General features: G+C 45.8%; 2 protein-coding genes across 5 annotated transcripts; one reads left to right on the forward strand and one right to left on the reverse strand.

The window, feature by feature from the left end:
* Positions 1-649: 649 nt before the first annotated feature.
* On the reverse strand, positions 650-1,201 carry LOC125957775 (TCF3 fusion partner homolog). Its single transcript, XM_049690687.1, has 2 exons — positions 947-1,201; positions 650-873 (listed from the first exon to the last, which is right to left on the reverse strand). The coding sequence occupies exons 1-2, from the start codon at positions 1,117-1,119 to the stop codon at positions 738-740; spliced, it is 309 nt and encodes a 102-aa protein (XP_049546644.1). The 5' UTR covers positions 1,120-1,201; the 3' UTR covers positions 650-737.
* Positions 1,202-3,760: 2,559 nt separating this feature from the next.
* On the forward strand, positions 3,761-19,302 carry LOC125958180 (fibulin-1). Of its 4 annotated transcripts, none has more exons than XM_049691345.1 (17): positions 3,761-3,901; positions 5,032-5,375; positions 11,501-11,757; positions 11,874-12,039; positions 12,195-12,360; positions 12,781-12,977; positions 13,156-13,305; positions 14,990-15,092; positions 15,244-15,311; positions 15,590-15,718; positions 16,292-16,432; positions 16,542-16,814; positions 17,129-17,266; positions 17,336-17,848; positions 18,209-18,338; positions 18,567-18,803; positions 18,921-19,302. In XM_049691345.1, the coding sequence occupies exons 2-17, from the start codon at positions 5,297-5,299 to the stop codon at positions 19,081-19,083; spliced, it is 2,910 nt and encodes a 969-aa protein (XP_049547302.1). In that variant the 5' UTR covers positions 3,761-3,901; positions 5,032-5,296; the 3' UTR covers positions 19,084-19,302. The 4 variants fall into 4 exon arrangements, with proteins under 4 accessions (XP_049547302.1, XP_049547304.1, XP_049547305.1 ...); XM_049691347.1 differs by having other exon boundaries at positions 3,767-3,901; positions 5,061-5,375; XM_049691348.1 differs by lacking the exons at positions 3,761-3,901; positions 13,156-13,305.

Genomic DNA, 19,302 nt, shown 5'->3' on the forward strand with positions numbered 1-19,302 from the left:
CATACGGTCGGAAAGCATGGCAAATCGGAGGAAGACAATCTTAACACGGCTATCTTCTATCATCATTATGCACGCTGCTGATGAGCCTTTGTTTCGCTGGGCGCGTCCGTACGGGTGATGGGGAACACGTTGTTATTTATGGGGGAACGATTGCGTCTCCGATTGGGAAGTATTTATTTGGTAAATTGTTATGGTTTGTTTTTCTTGTTTGACCCTTCTGTTCTCTTTTGACGCTAGTTACATGAAAAAAAAAAAAGAAAATGCCTGAAGGAAGGAGCAATAATTAACAGGGATAAGATTAAAAAATCGACGTTCGGTTCTTACAATTCGAGAGAAATAAAAATGATAAAACTCCATGCATTGGATAATTAATAAAGAATCAATTATGAAAATAAAATTTAAATATATGCTTTATAAATAAGAGGACGAACTATAAGTACACAAATTAAATAGAAAACATTAAATACCTTACAAAAAATCTCTATTGAATTTGGTTTTCGCTCACTAATGAAAGGTGATTTTGTAATAATAACACAAACTTGTCTGAGGAATTATTTAGCTCCTAGTTACTCAGAAGAACCTCATTAGTATGTAAAATAAATTAATCTGAAGAACATTCCCATTAAATTAAAAACAGCATCAATACGCACCGTTATATTTAAAAGGTACAATTATTTATTCTTAGCATAACACAGCAATGTTTAAAATATAGGAAAGCACAATGTTTTACAACTATTTCACTCTTCTCCTTCCTCCTTAATATCGGTCGGATCGGGTGCCGTCCTCCAGTCGTCGTGATGGGAATCTAACCGGGCCTTCAGCAGTTCAACATCCCGCATACGAGTTTTGGTCATTTTACGAACCTTGTGTAACCTGTGGAAGAGTGTCGGTAAAAAATTGTTTTAAAAGACCGGGCATAATGATTATTTTAGGGGTAGATTTTTACCTAAACACTAGCCGCTCGTTGCTGCGCTGTATGGCTTTGCATTTTTCGTGCAGCAGTTTGCAGCCACGCCGGTACGCTTCGTTCATGTCGGCCGGGGAGGTGTCGGTTTGCTTTTCGGTGTTGGTATTTGCCCCGGTCGCCTTGCTCATTTTACCGTTAGTCATTTCCCTCATTAAAATACACCACTTTCGGGATTTTAGGCCGAATTTTTACCACGAAACCGCGAAAACACGAATTTTGTTTTGTTTGTTTACGTTTGAGTCTCGTTTGACAGTTCAGTGACATTTCGCTTTTCGCCGCAGATGTGACAGCCGATTTTCGCCGCAGATTTGAAAATAATGTTGTGTTTGAATAACGGTCGTAAAAACTAAAAATAGTCTTTTTATTTTACGATAATTTCATAAACTCTTCTTTATTCAAGTAATATTACAACTAGATGTAATACAACTTTACGAGCTCACATTTCTAGGTTGGGGTATAAAAGAAGGAAGTCTCGGCAACCCAGAAGTCTCGAGTTGGAATAGATTGCCTGTTAGCCTGGACGGACGCTTCTTCTTTGTTCAGAACTAGCATCTGCGAATCATTGTACATAAAAAGACCAATTGCAGCGACTCATGCGAGACGATAAGAACTCTAACTGCGTGTGCTTTAAACGCAACCAAAAATTGTCCGTACATCGATGCCTTCCCCTTCGCCGGTCTCGTTCGACTCGATCGAACATTTCAATATTTATCTTTCGACTGGCGGGATCGACACCGGATGTACACAATCATTCCACGCAAAGTAACCGCAAAGCCGTCGACCAAGGTTCAGGGACAAAAATCGGAACGTGTCTACCGTGATGTGTACTCATAGGGAAACCTGTTGATTTTGACGGCCATCGGAAGCGTCGGACAGCATTGCGAGCGAGGACCAAGACCGCCGGCCACGCGTCGACTTCGCAGCCCGTAAGCACTGCGGCAGTAAACGATGACCAGGTGTACCGGTGGTGGTGGTGGAGGTCATGAGGAAAACCGAGCAGACATCTTTACAGTCCTTTTGCGGTACTTTGGTGCCGTTCGGAGCAGCTCAATGGCCGTAACTGTTGATACTTCTGCAAACCATTTAACCAGCACCTCATGTCGTCTAAACCTCAATGGGACTGTGCGCGTGAGGTTGTTGAATTTTTGATAAGCAGTTTGTGCTCTGGACTGTTTTGGCGAGAAGGTCTTCACTGGACGTTCCTTTTCCGGCCCCTGTTTAATTCCCGTGTCCTGTGTGTGTGTGTGTGTGTCCCACTCTGAGGAACCGTAAAGCAACGGAAACCTCCCTCCCTTGTCGGTGTCGGAGTAAACGAGCGCGACACGCAGTGAAATTAATTCTAGACCCCGCAACGAGAATGCAGCCCTTTCATCGCGATGCCCGCCACCGGTAATTTCGGTGGCCTGATGGTTCGTGTCGTGCGGTTGTTCGTTATCCATAGGCACGCATCTCGCATCGTTGACCCCTTCGTCGTGACTGCTTCCTCTGTGCTTCTCCTTCCTGGCCTTTCACAACAAATAAATATTTGATCATCTGCCCGTCGTTGACGGCAGTTTATGGCCTGGTGCCAAAGACGGTGGCGTCGTTCGAGGCCTTTCGGCCTTTCGCTTTGGCAAATCTTTTCCTGGCCTACCCCCTTTTCGGTTGTCAGCGAGGTCCCCACGCTGGCACACCTGCCCTTTTTTGGTTGCTTCTTTTCTATTCCCGTCCAGAGAAGAGTCCAAAGAACGGACCGAAGAATGTGTGCGGAATGGTGGTCCACAGTGCATCGAGAGGCGACCCATCGGTACTTGCTCTAGGCCAATTAAACATTCATTGCCAGGCATTTGCCAGGCGAGGGTGCGCTGGTAGGGATTTGGGGCCAATGTTAACCACCGAGGGATTCAACGGAGGCAATTCGAATATTGTTTGTTTCTTTTTGTTTGGGCTTCTTTTTTTTCGTTTGTCCTTGCTCTCGAGAATTCACTTCTAGTAAAACGTGGTGTCTGATTGGCTCCACGATGAGTTTCGAAATCGTTGAATCGATTTTCAAGCCTCACCGTCATATAAATGCAGTAGGACTAACTGATTAAATGGTTCGGTTCGCTAACATAAGCATTTGGTTCCATTCAATAAGGTTCTGTCTGCCATTTTGGGTATACAGGCCGACCGCTGTAGCTTGCCTGACCAATCGCAACGCACTACTGATTGAGTCTATTTCCGAGTCTCACACTTACCTATTCATTTTGCTTTCAGTATCCCCCTCAGGGAGCTCACAATGGCTCAAGCTGCTATTTGTTTAACAAAACAGTGGATCTCCCGGTTGCTAGCTGCTAGCGTCCAGACCATCTTTAAATGCAGCTCTTCCACCGGAGAAGAATTAGACTATCAAACCCGCGAGTGCCCGCCGCCCTCGCGTGCTGCCGGTAAAGTGTCGTCCGTCTAAGTTCCGTCGCAACCTCCGCTCATGGGATATTCATCTGAGGCGAAGCATCTCGCAACCCCTCGCTTGGTCAGCGCTACGATTATGACCTCAACGGTTTGTTTAAATTCAACGGCGACAGCAAAGGGCTATGTGCCTGGTGCCTGTGTTTGCCACCGGTGGTTGTTGGTTAGGGAACCGCTCGCCAGCATTTGGGGTTAGATCACGTCGTTCTGCTGCTGCTGCTAAGCGAATGTATGAAACATGTCGTTTGTCCCGGACCGAGCGTGTGCGTGTGTTGATCTGCCTGCCCGAGGGCCCATTATCATAATGCAAACATCTCTTCTATATATTTGACCCACGGCGTTTGCCCCGGGCTCAGACTGCAGTATCGTGCCGATCGTGCTGCATGCCGGTGGTGCCTCCGGATCCTTAAGCTCCACAGTCTGTGAGCTGCTGTGTGCTGCAGCAAACTTCTTTACGTTTCCCCATAGCATTTGTAGTGTGTGAAGAGAGTGGTGTTCTGGTCGACTGTAAGCCAATTATCGTCTACCTTTATACCAGCACCGACCATATCCTGAGCAGCAGCAAGTGCAAGTATCCACAACCCAAAGTGAAAACTCTCCTCCCTTTGCTTGTGTCTTTGCTACACTTTGATGTAACTCTTGAGAGCAGGGATTGATGTCAAAAAGTTTGTGGCAGTGCCGCAAGTGCCCGGACCCGGACGAGAATACAAGAAAAAGACGAGGGACGAGAAAACAGAAACTCCAAGTGGCCCATGAGTGGACAGGAAGCTTTTAGGAAGCGATAAATCTATTAGCTCCATGCAGTTCGGACAAAAGTGTGGCGCCAGTGTCCAGCCAGAGTGCCGCTACGCCAAGGTGTTGTGCGACCTACAATCGCATGCGACCTGGTCCCTGGTTGGTGTGCCGTTGCGTGAGGCCAAGGGTGCGGTGTGCGGTGTGGGGATAGCTAGAATCGAATGGAAAGTGCAAGCGGACCTGTGTAAAGATGCCAGTGCTGCCAGTGGCCAACCTTGACCGGCATACGTGGATGGCGAAGAAGAATTTCTCAAAGAACTTGCACGTAAGCTGGTACCGTGGTCAGCGAGTGGACTCGTTCAAACGTCCCATAATTCCCCCGTTATTACAGTTTCATTCCATAACTACTACACCGTTCCGTTCTGGTGAAATAGGCACGCGATGTTTGAACCCTGTTTCGAGTGAGGTTAAGGTGGAACAGAGGACCGATCCGATGACCAGTAGGACCAGTCGGTCAGTGCCAGTAGTCCAGTGTCGTCCGCTAAGGCAACCGGAGGGCGTCACTTTTCCTTTTAGAGCATTTTCCGTTCCTCAAAAAGCCACAAATTCAATTCACCAAATTCGCCGTCAAATCGACGCGAGTGTCCGAGCAGGATCGATCCCCCATTCAGGTTGTACCGGGTGTGCTAAATTGATTAGGAAAAATTCGAACCAAGTGTGTGTGTGTTTGTGGCCGATGGCCAAAGTGGTAGCTTTGGAGCTTTTGAAAGCAAACAAGGCGAAGAACGATTGAAGCTGGCGCCAAGCCACATCGAGCTGCCTGATCCACATCAGTCGTGACAGTTTGCCGGTGGTGGTGGTGGGAGAGAGATTTTTCTGATTTTGATTTTTTCGCTTTTCAGCTCTCGCGATCTAACTCCGATTCTTCCAGATTGCCGGGTTTTTTTTTATCCATCCATCGCGTGTGTTGGCGTTGGCGCTGTGAAGGAGCCGCGAGTGGCGTAATGGTCCAGTGATAAGGCACGCACGAGTCATTTGGCAGATTGGTGTGTGGCGCGTTTGTGGCAAGAAGCAGTGACAAAGCAAACAAATTGCGGCGAAGAAAAGGGGTAAAGCGTGTTGAAAAGTGTTGACACTAGTGTTTGATCGAGAACGATCGGTTTCGATATGGGCGAGCGAGCGCCGGCGATGTTGCTGCTGCTGCTGCTGGCAACATTAGCGCTTGCCGGGAGAAGCGGTGGAGAGAGTAAGTTATTATGATTAGAAATAGTTGATACACTTGGAAAACATTTTCTATTGCTGCTCTAACTATTTAACTCTATTTAACCGGCACCGCCATTGTTGCAAGGATGTTTATGCGAAATATCAATATTCATTAGAGTGTATTAATAAAACATCAGTTAGAAGTTTTTTATGAGCTAGAGTGTGTCCAGGAGATGTAAAAATATAATTTTTTCCATATTTGAAGTGTTCATTTTCTCATAGTATACAAGGCTATTTATTTTAGCTGTTAGTTGTTTTTTGGAGATATGATTAAACAAAAAGATGATAGAAAAAGGAAATGTTTCAAATTAGAAAGGGAAAAAATTACAACCTGCATATAAAAAGAACGTTGATCCTTTTTCGTACAACCAATCATGAAATAGTAAGATTAGGTAAACTCAGAACTTTTTGAAGGACGTACAAAAAAACGAAATTGCACGGTGAAGGCGATAAAAATTAAAGCTGTCAACAAGCCCTTACCAAAATATTGTGCTTCTCTTCCGCCAATTTCTTCAGGTTTTTGTTTAAGAACGGTAACATAATTCTATCTAAAACGAATAAGACAATAAATTCCATCTTCAACTCACCAACTTCTGTTGGTACTGATCCTGTTACTCACACGATGTAAAGAAAAAAACAGGAGTGCTTATTCTCTCATAACTATTGTAGTAAGATCTCTAATTGTTTCGCTTAAGATTTGTTTAACGAGCGAGCAAAACTCGGTACATATTATATGATGGATCCGCCGATTATAAAGTGTTTCTGAATGGTCCCGAAATGCGTTCTTACTCTAAATCGAAGTGAACATATCTAGAGAATCTTGGTTAGAAGGATTAATACCGATAGGAAGCAGTAGTCAACCTAAATGATGCCCGAATAACATAATTGAAGACATCAATTTTTAATCCCTGTGAAAACATAAACTTAAATAGTGGAAATGGATGTTTTAGAAAAAAATAAGGTTGACATTATGGACATCAACATTTTATAGAGTTATTTGAAAAATGTTGCATACTCATCACACATCGATAATTTTAATTAGCGTAGCCATAGAAAGCACATAATGCATACCACGAACGAACAAAATCTAGTAACCCTAAAATTATTATCAATCTCGATGGTTGAATTTGACAAAGTCCCAACACGATAAAACAATGACTACTGGCACGGAAAGTGATCATAGTCAAGTATCACTATCCACTAATTCATAAGACTGAATACGAAAATCCCAAAAGGCAATCATGGTTCATCCTCTATAATGGCATTCTAATAAAGCATTCCCCCTCAATGAAACGAACCTGTATGCAACGTTGAACCATTTTGTTGCACCTTCTATCAACCACCACCAACCACCGCACGCCTCCAACGTCTAATGGCATTCGGCCGGCACGGGATGAAGGACAAGATGGCGTAAAGCGTAGAGTGTCAAGCTTCATCGCCATCTCGCACCTTGAACACCCTTATATTCCACGTTCGCGTTCAGCGAAAGGGGGGAAATGTAGAAATTTTCGAGAAGACGTCTCTATCTTATCACACACACACACACACTTTCTCTCACGGCGCCGACGATGGCTGCATTTTTTCCAGGCCCTCCGTCGCTGTTGCACTTGTCTTGCAGCTCAAAGGGATTAGCTTTCCATTAACTTTATCTTGTTCTACGGTCCCGGTAGTCACCCGTAACCCCCCAGCCCACTGAGGGCTCACACCTTCCTCACCCAAACACACACACAGCCTTCCCCTCGTCGCTGGTGCTCTCCCACGGATAGTGTTTATCATCTACGGTGGAGTGTCGGTCGGTGTTTGCCGACTTGGATGCTGCCGTCGTCGGTCCGTCGGTGGCATTGGCAATTAGTTTATCCAGCGTTTCGCGGCGACGAAGGAACGAATGGCAGGGAGGGAGAAGGTATCTAAGAAGAATGGAATGGAAACCGTTCCGTTCCGTAGCCGAGCTTCTGCTGTGCTCGTCCAACACGCGCTCCAGACGTTCCAGGAGTTTGGCTTGCGGGGTTTAACTGGCCAAGTGCTGGCTCTACTGCTCTGTTGCTGCTGCTGTTGCTGCTGCTGCATGTAGAATGTTGACAATTGTTAATTGGTTTTGTGTTTTTAATGTGTTCCGTGTCGTGTGCAATGGGCACCCCCTCTTCCGCCCGCCGACTACGAACGAATCTGTAATACTGAGCCCAAGTGCTGTGCAAACGGCGTGCCAGTGACGTCATGGGGCGAGCAGCTGCAGGGCACCAGATAGGTCAGCTCGAATCCTACATATGCACACAGCGATCTTGTAGACACTATTCAGTGGGATTAAACTTGAAACAGAGATTGTTTAAATAATAATTTACCTGTTAAATGTATTGCGAACAGTCGGGAAGAGTGTGTGCTAGTGCGCTGCTGTTTCTCCAGTCCAGTCCAGTCCAGTCAGGTCCAGCCAGGTCCAGTGGTCCAGAATCGCTAGCATTATGGATTCGTCATACGTGCCACAATTCGATAACGTACCACAGATGTACCTCACCTGGGTGGTCGATGCCAATGCTCTCCTTCCGTGGTACGTGGTATGAATGCACATGGCGCGATCTTGCCCCGCCATCTCTTCCTTCTACCAGCAGCAACGTTCCACCGGCACGGAATGAAATCATTTACCGGTAACGGTTACGTTTATTGACTTAGAAATCGAGTAATTGAAACACAGAAAACTCAGCCCGTGCCGGGTGCCCGAGCCGAGCCCGAGACATATTATTTATGGAGAGAATTTAATAATTAATATCAGCAGCGTACCTCCGGAATGGTGGCTTACACGTTGGTAACGGATCTTTAAGGAAATCTGGCACTGCATACGGGGGGAGTGAGGTCACCTTCTGCCACGATTGTCGTGACTGCAGCACCGACGGCTGGAGCAGCTGTGCTGCAGTCGGTACGATGCAGCCTAAAAGCTCTTTATTAACTATAAACCATAACGTAAGAACGTTATGCGCGGCAAGCACTTTGGAGCCTCGTCTCGTCTCACACACACACACACACTTTAGGGAGGTGTTCGAGAGCATGTGTGTGTGTGCGTGTGTGTGTGTCTGTGGCGGACGTCATCACCTCTGCGTACTCGCACGACAGATGGGTTAATTTAATTTTTGGCCACCAGAACCACGAGGCACCGTGTTGTGGGCGCAATCTCAGGCAACTTCGGCGCCCCTGTTTTCGGGCTCGGCCTCGGAACACACGATAAGGGCTGGAGGAAGTGGTTGTGGCCACCGGTGTAGTTATGAATAAATTTGTAACACTTCCGCGAACGTGTGTAGCGTGGGTTATGCTGCGACCAGCGAAAGTCTCGACGTGCTCGTGGCCTTGCAGCCACCACCACCATCACCACCATCACCACTCACCTGCATCACACAGGATACAGGATATGTTGGCAGGAAACCGGAAGCGCGGTCTATACGCTGGTGGTCGGGATGGATGACAAATGATGTGTGCGATTCCCGGGCCTAGACGGCGCGTGTGAGGAGGGAACAGGACATTTAGGGCTAGACGGCAGCGATGGCGACGGCACGTACGTGGTTGTCGAAATGTTATAAATAATTGATTCAATTTATAAAATAATAAAAATTTATCACAATTTATTTACCACCACCAGCCAGTGCAGAGGGGGCGTGGAATGACATTGAAGCGGGTAAGAGGGTTGCCAGGAAGGGGGCAGAGATTTTTTGCTATCCGCAAATTATTAACGATTCCAGACGACCGTGGAAGGGGGGGGGGGGGGGGGGGTTTGGCACGTAATCGGAACATGGCGGTCGCAAGGAAGGCGGCAACCAGCGTGCCGCATAGAAGATCCATCAAATGCCACAAAAATGAAAACATGACGTCCTGCTGCGAGCAATTAATTTGTACTGATTGCTGCTGCTGCTGCTGCTGCTGTTGATGTTGGTGATGGCTGGCGCTGATGTTGCCGCTGTAAAGGCGGTGTGGGAAGAACGGAGAAATGAATGATTTTCGTTATTTGTTCCACCATGTTTGATACGGTGTGCTAGGATACAGCTGCTGCTGCTGCTGCTGCTGCTGCTGCTCCTGTGTGCAACTGGGTGTGAGCAGTGCCACAAGTACAAGCCACAGCTGGAGTCAGTGTTGGGCAAAAAAGTTCTCCCCTGAGAAATACGATTAGTGCGTCATGTCGGGGCTGATTTTTTAAAATCACCTTTCAAACGATGACTTTCATTTAGTGTATGGGTTTCTGATTAGTATCACATTCCAGAATGGTTTAATTACTCTTGAATTCAATTTTGGTGTTAAATTTAAAATTTTTCGCTTAATAACTGTTCATTAGCCACTTCGAGGGATCATGATGCAGAAGCGTTGACGAAACGTGGATATAGTATGATCACTGACAAACCAAACTAAAGGCCTCTGAAGATGGTAAAACTTTGAACGCTTCGAACGTTGGCTCTCAAACATGGATGGCATAATCAATATCACAAAATGGGGAAAAAGGAGAAATCAGCTTCGACGTATCGATGAGTCCAGAATCGACCCAAAACCCACCCTGTTTTATTTTTTATACTTGATATGCAACACTATTTTGTCCTTTCCGTAACGGGGACGGTGGAAAAATCATTCGATCGGAAGGATAGTAAAATGAGCGAAATGATTAAAACTTTGTTGCGGACGAGGGGAAAAGGCATTCAATTATTATTAATTTATTATCATTCACGTTTTAAACAGTCGCGTGGCGTTGCAGGGTGAAAGGGGAAAACCATTAAACCACGTCCGTGGTGTTACTTATTAGTTCATTACGGTGATAACTACCAATGATGGTGACGATTTTCAATTTGCGTTTTTAATTGCAAAATGTTTAATACTTTAAATTACGTGAAAATCGAAGTAACAAATCGAATGCTTTATTAAAAAGTTAGTTGTAAAATTTGTTAAGTTTGTAAATGATTCTTCGGGGGATTTCTTTTTGAAAAAATGTTTTTTTATGCTCATTCCTTAATAGTTTTAAAGAAGTATTTTTTTCAACTCAAAAATTTTTAAACTTATTTCGACAACCATCTTCATGATAGTCGTAGGCCACCAACAAATGATAATAATCTTGGGACTCCTGCTACTCGATTTTTTGTATATTTCTGGTAGTATTCAAACACAATTATGAAACTAACCTAGAGTTACATTTAATAGTTATTAAACCTTTCATTTCGATGCAATTTTCCAGTTTTCTTGTATCATTTTCCATACCCAATTCCAGCCACAAAACAGCACGATAAGGGTGTAGTGTCTATTCGAACCCATGTATTCACTATCCATTCATCCATTGGCAAACAATACACACCGCATCGGCTGTAATTCGGACATTTAATTAAACTATTTATTCGATCCCATGTTCTTAAAATGCCATATGAAGAACCTTGCTACCTTACGACCCATACCATGCCACAGTAATCGCAATTCAATGCAGTAATACGATTCGACAAAGGAATAAAGGTAACGAACGGCTTCCAGCTTCAGCAGCCAGAATGCCAGAGAGTCATTGGTAATAGATACATAAAATTCGGCATCATTTCGGTTCTGTCAGGCCACTATTTATGTGCGCACCACAATGGCGGCACCATTGCAAGGATATTTGAAGAATGTAGTTGCACGACCGACTAGGGGGGCACCTTGCAACGGCAACTGGAACGGAGACTGCTCACTCTTGAAACTACCTTTATAGTTTTCCATTTATTTTTCGATCAGCAACGTAAACTAACGAAGCGGGACTGTAATTGAAACTGGGAATATTTTATTACAATCCTCAAGAATGCAGCCTAGCAAGGACATGAGTCCAGGTGTTTCGAGACCTTGTGCAACGTGTGCTTCAATTCCAGGTTGATGTGTTTGTATTTTGATAGACCGGAAGAGTCTGTGTTATTTAGGTTTTGATAGATTTCGACAGTATCCGGTTCAAATTGATTCTTGTGCGAGCACATTTCCTTCAACCAATAAACCTCTTGGCGTCAGTGAACCATTAGTTAAACCCATAATTCCATCACCTAAACCACACCGGATCTTATCGGATCTAGTGCGATCGATTACCTACTGCAATTAATTAATTTCCTTTGCTTTCGTTCTTTTCACCTTCCCGAAAAGCCATCGCCATCGAGCAGATACTGTCGCTGTGCTGCCAGGAGGGCGAAGAGTGGGGTATCCAGAACCGATTATGCTCGAGCTACAACAAATCGCTCGAGCTGGTACCGGCCGGTCTGCACGGCCTTTGCCTGTCGACCATCGAGATCTGCTGTTCGAAGCAGCACAAGATCTACCAGTGTACCGCCGGTCAGATAGCGGCCAAGCAGGGCCTTAGCTGCTCGCTGAAGGGGGACCATTCCGGGTCCGAGTTTTACACGGTAGGTGCTACACCACCGGTCGGGGGTCAGCGGTCAGGAGTCGTTAAAGCAAACAAACCATAAATCGGAGCTAATCAAATTTAAACACCCCGCATGGAACACCGACTACTCCCTAGGATTGCTGTGAAGCCTGCAAGATTGGGCTGGTGGTCGGCTCGAGTGGCAATAAGTGTTCGGTCGAACCGTTCGCCTTCGGTAGCCCCTGGGACGAGATCTACGATGGATGCTGCAACGACATCAAGAGTGAAGGTGAAGTCATACTGCTCGGCGGTCATGATGAGCGTGAGTTATCTCGGACATTGGCTGGTTTGAGGCCACCCCCTCCCCCCAACCACTGCTTTCCACACACCCGCAGCGAGCGAGTTTATGGGTTTTCTTTTGTTTTTCTTTTTCGTTTTGTTGCGCTGCTTTCTGACGGTTCGGTTGCGCCATGCTAGGTGGCTTATGCGAGCAGTTTCCAACGATTTGTTCGCAGGTGTGCGAAAACCTGGAGGGTGGTTCGTACGCGTGCAAATGCCACCCGGGGTACGAGCTGCAGGATGACCGGAAGACCTGTTTGCCCCTTTCCGACGAGGACAATGAAGCACTGGAGCCTCCCAATAGGTAGGTGGTGAAAAGTGTGGTTTTGTTCGAATCGTGTAGTGTAAACGTAAAGAAAGGGACGCAGAAGAAGATGTAGTCGTCATAGTGTGCGATGAATAGTTGAGATGCGTCACTAGGATGCAGTTCTGCAGACGAAGTATCAGAATTGGACTTAATGATAGACCGTAGCACCGGAACGAACTGCCCAGTCGTCACAAACCTCCAATCTGCTGCCAGCTGCAACGACATGCCATTGACAGCTTGAGCTTGAGTTGCTTCATTAACTTCGTCACTATCGTCGCGCCACGAGGGGCTCCAAAGGACATGGACTCATGGAGCGTGTCATAATTAAAGTAGTTTCTAGTGTCCTCGGGGCACACTGACAGCTAGCGCGAGCCACCAACAGCAACGTCATGGTATCTTACACTCTCCACTCTTCAGCTGCACCAAGGGTTACCGCCGTAATATGCGCACGGGTCATTGCGAGGACGTGAACGAGTGCGAGACGGGCGAGGCGACGTGCGACGTGCAGAGTCAGGTTTGTCGGAACACTCGCGGTAGCTTCCAGTGCATCGATGTGCTGGCCCCGGTTATCGACTGTGAGGCCGGTTATCAGCCCAAGAATGGCAAATGTGAAGGTAAGGCGCACGCTGATGGCTGACACACACACACACACACACACACACACACACGTGAACTGAACCCCCAAGGGGCCTCACGCTACGCGAACGCTCATCACTCTGCTTAACGCTTGTTTCTCTGCTTTTGCTGCTCGCTTTGCCTGCTGCTAATGCTGCTGCTGCTGCTGCTGCTAAGATATAAACGAATGCCTCGAGCTGCTTGATGTGTGCGACCGGGAGCGGGAACACTGTCTCAACGGACGTGGCAACTATACCTGCCTTCCCAAGGCGGTTACAAAGTGTCAGCCCGGCTTCAGCTACAACGCGAGCCTGAGCATATGCGAAGGTTTGGCTTTTCACTGCTTCTTCCTCACTCACATTCCCTCACCTCACCTGCGCAAACGCTATTACGAGCTTATCTCACTTATCCTCATCCTAATCACACTCATCTTGCCGCGTACGCCAGGGCGCAAAACTCCACTTCTCGGCACAATAAGGATAGGCAAAATGGGATGACAAATGTGCCAGCGGTAATGGAAAATAAACGTAGCTTCTTTTAGGAGATGATGGGTGATGTTGAAATTTAAATTAATTACTTTGGCATATCATACACTGAAGACAACAGTCTATAGCCGCACTCACATTTTTGGCGCAACTTCCAATCCGTTTTATTAATTCAATTTCTGGTTCTGGTAGATTTTTAATTATCCAATATAATGAATAAAACCATTTAGATGATTTGAGATTCTGTGATTTTCGGATTTTTTCGACCAAATACGAGTAGACTAATTTTTGCCAGTTTGCAAAGAGACCATCCCTATGTTTTTGCGTACTAACCCTTACATAATCCGATCAAACATGAATTAGTCTCTACAATTTAGCTCTAATGCACCAACAGAGCCTCTTGAATTTAGTAAGACTCGCCATAACACGTCAGTGGAAACGGTGACTTCATGCTTTGTCTGACTTTCCTCCAGATGAAATCTTGAATATTTTGTTAGAAGCAGAACAACCTTTTTTTCTATTTTTTTTAGTGGAAGTGTTCTTTTGTGATAAGAAGATGCTTAATTTTGAATAGGTTACGTTAGGTTGGTATCTTGCTAAGCGCGGAGCTCAATTTGGCGTCTACGCTTTGTAATACGATTTTAATCATTAGATACAAGCTGCACGGACATTTAAGGTACGTTTTCGAGCTGAAAAACTTCTAAAAAATATTTTTTTAGCAAGAAAGCGCCACAATTCTCACCAATTCGGTTAACAATCCATGCTTTAATGCCCACAAAATGGGTTTTTTGAGAATGGTCACCTCGAAGCTTTATGCTAAATCCATTAAGAAAGGTTTGAAGAATCATATTTCGATGGATGAATGCCGATAAAAAGCCATGCAGTAGCATAAGCTAACAGCTTTAGAAGCAGGGGAAAATATGGACTAACTACAACTAACAAGATTTTTCGAGCCATTGAGGGCTTAGAACAGTAAATTAATTATTTTACCTTAAAATATTTTCACCAAACTAATAAATTTCGCCGGATATTGATTTCTTTTGCAAGTGCACCTATAGAAAGTTGAAAGCGCATAAATCGTATTTGGTCGTAAAAAAGCCGAAAGTAATAAAACATCAATTCAACTAAATATTTTATTATTAATTTTGGTTGCTTAAAAAGCTATCAAAACGAGAAGTTGAAATAATTAAACGGTTTGGAAGATACGCTAGAAATGTACGTGCAGCCTTAGAAAGATATCTCAGTGTATATTTCACCTTATAATCTGCATACAATGGCGATACTTAGCTCTGTTCTTTCTTCTTCTCTGCAAACAGAACTCTCTAAAAGCTGGAACGATAAGCATTTATTTGCAATTGCTTTTCATCAAACAAACCACCTTATATACGTCACTACCGCTATGGCCCCTATTTATAGGTTATTCAACCGTTTCGATCCATACCAAGCCGAGATTAATCCGATTCGCTTCCATTTCTGTCACTCGTTTATTATTCTGTCCGTTAACGTTCCCTGTCCATTCCACACAGACATCAACGAGTGTGAGGAAGATGGCGCCTGTGATGAGGGGTACCGGTGCGTAAACATTCGTGGATCCTACGAGTGCATTGCTCCAGTGACGAATTATCCAATGTACGTGACATTCCTGCCATTTGCCCATCCTAAGCTGCCCCGTTAGTTCGCGCGTGGCAATCCGAAGAGGGGAAGAAAAAAGAATCTGAGCTTTCCCTCACCATTTACACGTTCTTCTTCTTCCATTTCTCATTCCTAACCATTCCTGTAGCGCTCCAACGAGAAAGAAGGTTGAACAGTGCTCTCCAGGATTTCGACGTCATAATGAACAGTGTGTGGGTAAGAATCGGTGGAATCGGGATCGGGACTACTATCTCAGCACACTCGCACAGTGTCTGTTAGCTCGAGCCATTCTCCACTTCCTGTCGTTAGTACTGTGGGATTACATATAAGATTAACTTCTCGACCAATCTCTTGACTCCAAGTAGTTGTACGGATGCTCCTGCTTCTACTCCTGGATCACTTTTCCGGGTCTCATGATCTTGATTGGGGGCGCGGCGACTAGTGGGCCAAAAAAAAAAGAAAGTCCTCTTCTAATCCCATTTCGTACTTTACAGATATTGATGAGTGTGCTGCCGATAAGAACGCCTGCGATAGCAATCAGGTCTGCACGAACGAAATCGGTGGGTTCAGGTGTGACTGTAAAATTGGATTCATCCTGGATGCTGTGACGAACGCGTGTGTCGGTAAGGAACCGTTGGCTTAATTGTATGGCTGGCAGGTGTTTCCGGTCCGATACGAGAAGGGAAAGGGTATGCGTTACTTTACGGAGCCCGGTATCCCCCTTTCGGATCGACTTCTTTTGAAGTACCGGAGGCCTAAAAGGAGAGCGCAAAAATCAGAAAAGCGTGATGTATGATATTGAGCTAGACTCAAACATGGAATCCATCCCCGTGTGTGTTGGTGGAGGATTCGAATAAATCTTTGATGTGGTTTTCTTCATAGCCTCCTTGATTGCTGAAACGACAGCTGAATAGTTGCTCCTCATGCCGCATCTTTAATAGGAGAAGAATAACAGAAGAAGAAATAGGAGTAATTTTATTTGTGATAAACATAGTAACAGGATTTTTCAAAATCAACGTTCGTCTTGAATCAACATTTAAGTTATCTGTACAACATTGGTGAATTCTGAAGACCTTTGCTCTAATCGTTGCTTTGCCTTCAATAGAAAATAGAGCCATCTAGTATATAATAATAGGACGCTACTTCCATTGAAGACGTTTTTTTGTATACTGTGTTGTCCTTGTACAATCCCCCAGACATCAACGAGTGTCAGGTTAATGCGCACGAGTGCCTCGAAACGCAACGCTGTGACAATACGATCGGATCCTACACCTGCATTCGGTTGCAAAGTTGTGGCACCGGATACACCCTAAATGCGGAAACCGGAAACTGTGACGGTAAGTTCCGCCGTCCTGCGGCCCGTGTGGCAGCTGGCCACTGCTGGATTCGTTTCATTCGATTACAAGCAAATTCTATCTCGCTCACTCCCGCTTACTGCCCTACCAGATGATGATGAGTGTGCCCTGGGACGACACAATTGTCGGCCACCGTTCGAGTGTTTCAACACCAAAGGTTCTTTCCGGTGTCGCCAACGGTCCCGCTATTTACCGGCACACACGTCGACCAGCACCTCTACCACGACCAGCACGACGACAGCGAGACCGTATCGCTACGGTCACAGCAATGATCCGTACTCTGAATCACGCTACACATCCTACAACCCTCAGCTACCGCCGTGTGGCATTGGGTTCGAGCGGAATAGCTTAGGAGCTTGTGTCGGTAAGTTCGGTTCGTTACAAGGGGCAAAATTGTCCATTTTTTGTTTGTTTGAAAAGTATAGAAACCAGAAGCAGACACTGGTACACTCTAATTCGTTAAATTCCCAATCTAAATGCTTACCCTGGAACACTGTGGTTTGACCATCTTGGACATGCTTCTAGCGATAAACCCGTAATACCTTCTTCAATGTAACATACCTTCACAGCGGAACGTAGTGGTTGTTTAATTCCGTGTATTGAATTTGGTTTAGAGTTTGCGCTTTAATAAGTTTCCATTTTACTTACTTCATACCACGTGACACGTGCCACCTGCAGACATTAACGAGTGTTTGGACGACCGAAAATGCTACCGGCACCAACAGTGCATCAACACGAATGGATCGTACCGGTGCAAGGATCTGCTGACCTGTCCCGTAGGCTTCCGAGCAAATGAGGCCGCCACCGAGTGTTTAGGTATGGGCCAGAGCGCTGCAGACCAGATCGTCTGTTGAGTTCATCGTACTCTGTTGTATTCCTTTCTAGATATCGATGAGTGTGCGGAAGGGATGGCACAATGTGGACCGGATCAGACGTGCAAGAACAAGCAGGGCGGCTATATCTGCCAATGCCCACCCGGGCACATTATTGGTCAGAATCAGCGCTGCGAAGATGTGGACGAGTGCTCGATGCACGGTACCAAGGTTTGTCATCATAACTCGCACTGCATCAACACGATCGGTTCGTTCCGGTGCGAGTGTAAGGAGGGTTTCAAGAAGCAAGGCTCGAGCGATCTCATCTGTACGGATGTGGACGAGTGCACTGAGATACCGGGACTGTGCCATCAGCGATGCCTTAACTACTGGGGCTCGTATCGGTGTGGTTGTAATCCGGGTTACCGGCTAAGCTACAATAACCGCACGTGCGACGATCTGGACGAGTGCGAGGAGTACAAATCGACCAACCTGTGCGTCGGTTACTGCGAGAACACACCCGGATCGTATGCCTGCCGTTGTCCAAAGGGCTATAAGTTGGGTGCGGATGGTAGAAGCTGTATCGGTAGGTTTTTAATTTTAGTATAAAGTTCTAGTAATCCTGAGCGTCTAGGAATGAGGTACAAGATTTTTGGTGGAGCGATCACCTAAAGTTTTCAACATTATCTTCAAAAACGAATACTTATTTCGTAAGCCACGTCTAATAGTACTGCACGATATTGAACATCTGCATTTAACTACCAATTTGAGAGTGTGTCCAATAGATTCTTTGTCCGATAGATCAGCAGTGGCAGGCACCAGGCATATCGTAAATCGGTCTTTAATTGAAAGCTTCCACTCCCTCTAGATTGGCCATTCTAGCTTACATTCTTTTTTTTTTCTCCTCTTTTCTCTGATGAATATTGCAAACACTACCGGCGACCAGACATTGACGAGTGCCGAACGGACCAGGTGTGCAATGGGCGCCACGAGGTGTGCACCAACATCGGCGGAAGCTATCGCTGCACGCGTATCGAATGTCCCTACGGCTACCGGCACGATGTAGACCGACGCAAGTGAGTCCAAGCGACCGACCGGTGACGGATGGTCACCATTTGCATGCATATCCGGTCCATTCCGCGTTACGATGATTCCCACTGGGAGGCACCGTGTAGGTCAACGGTAGCTAATCGAGTTTTTTTTTACTTCCCATTTCCCATGTTCCATTACTTCCTGCTGCGCCGCCTGTTTCCGTGTTCGTGTCCGTTCCTGCGAACAAAATGGTTTCCAAACCCGCTGCCCAGCCGCTGCGAGCGTACCATTCGCTTCTGCCAAACGACCGATCTCGAGTGTCTGCGCACGCCACACTCCTACTCGTACAACTTCTTGACGATTGTGTCCAACATTCCGGTACCGCCCGAAGGTCGCGGTTTGTTCACGCTCACCGGTCCGCCCCAGTACGAGATGATTGACTTCGATCTGAAGCTCGTTTCGGTGGATGCCGCCCCGCACGTCCGACCGGTGGATATCCATTACTTTAGGTAAAGGGGGGGGGGGGGGGGGTACTAAACGGACACTCACCATGGTTTTTGGGGGCTAATTTGGTTGTTTTTTACGATTGCGTTTCTTCTCTTTCACACAAAACGGAAACGGAACAGTCTGGACAAGAAGACGAACGAAGCTCAGGTCAACCTACGCAAAAGCATCGAAGGTCCGCAGGATATCGAGCTCGACTTTAGTATAACGGTGTTCCAGAATGGGCAACTGCACGGTACCAACGTGGCCAAGCTGTTCCTGATGATATCGGCCTACGAGTACTAGGTGGTATGTGGTGTTTGCCGCCTTGTTTATCGCCTTGTTTTAGCGTTTTGAGGCTAGCTTATCCAGTGCCTAGGACTTCTGCTTAAACATATTGTAAGCTTTCCAAAAATGTCGATTGGTTGGCGTAAGTTTAATAACTAGATATCCCTATAAAAGATATAGGTCGTCCCAAAATAAGAAACTATCGAGGCGAAAAAGGAAATAAAAAGATGCCGCATC

Source organism: Anopheles darlingi, chromosome 3 (genome assembly GCF_943734745.1).
Source record: "Anopheles darlingi chromosome 3, idAnoDarlMG_H_01, whole genome shotgun sequence".
In the NCBI taxonomy this organism is placed as follows: Eukaryota; Metazoa; Arthropoda; class Insecta; order Diptera; family Culicidae; genus Anopheles; species Anopheles darlingi.

What these genes read in the sequence shown, in the direction of transcription:
- LOC125957775 (XM_049690687.1), bottom strand. Translation starts at nt 1,119, where the DNA reads ATGAGGGAAATGACTAACGGTAAAATGAGCAAGGCGACCGGGGCAAAT. An exon ending in AACGAGCGGCTAGTGTTTAG is followed by an intron (nt 874 to 946) that starts GTAAAAATCTAC and finishes ACTCTTCCACAG; the next exon opens with GTTACACAAGGTTCGTAAAA.
- LOC125958180 (XM_049691345.1), top strand. Translation starts at nt 5,297, where the DNA reads ATGGGCGAGCGAGCGCCGGCGATGTTGCTGCTGCTGCTGCTGGCAACA. An exon ending in GCACTGGAGCCTCCCAATAG is followed by an intron (nt 12,361 to 12,780) that starts GTAGGTGGTGAA and finishes TCCACTCTTCAG; the next exon opens with CTGCACCAAGGGTTACCGCC. An exon ending in TCATAATGAACAGTGTGTGG is followed by an intron (nt 15,312 to 15,589) that starts GTAAGAATCGGT and finishes CGTACTTTACAG; the next exon opens with ATATTGATGAGTGTGCTGCC.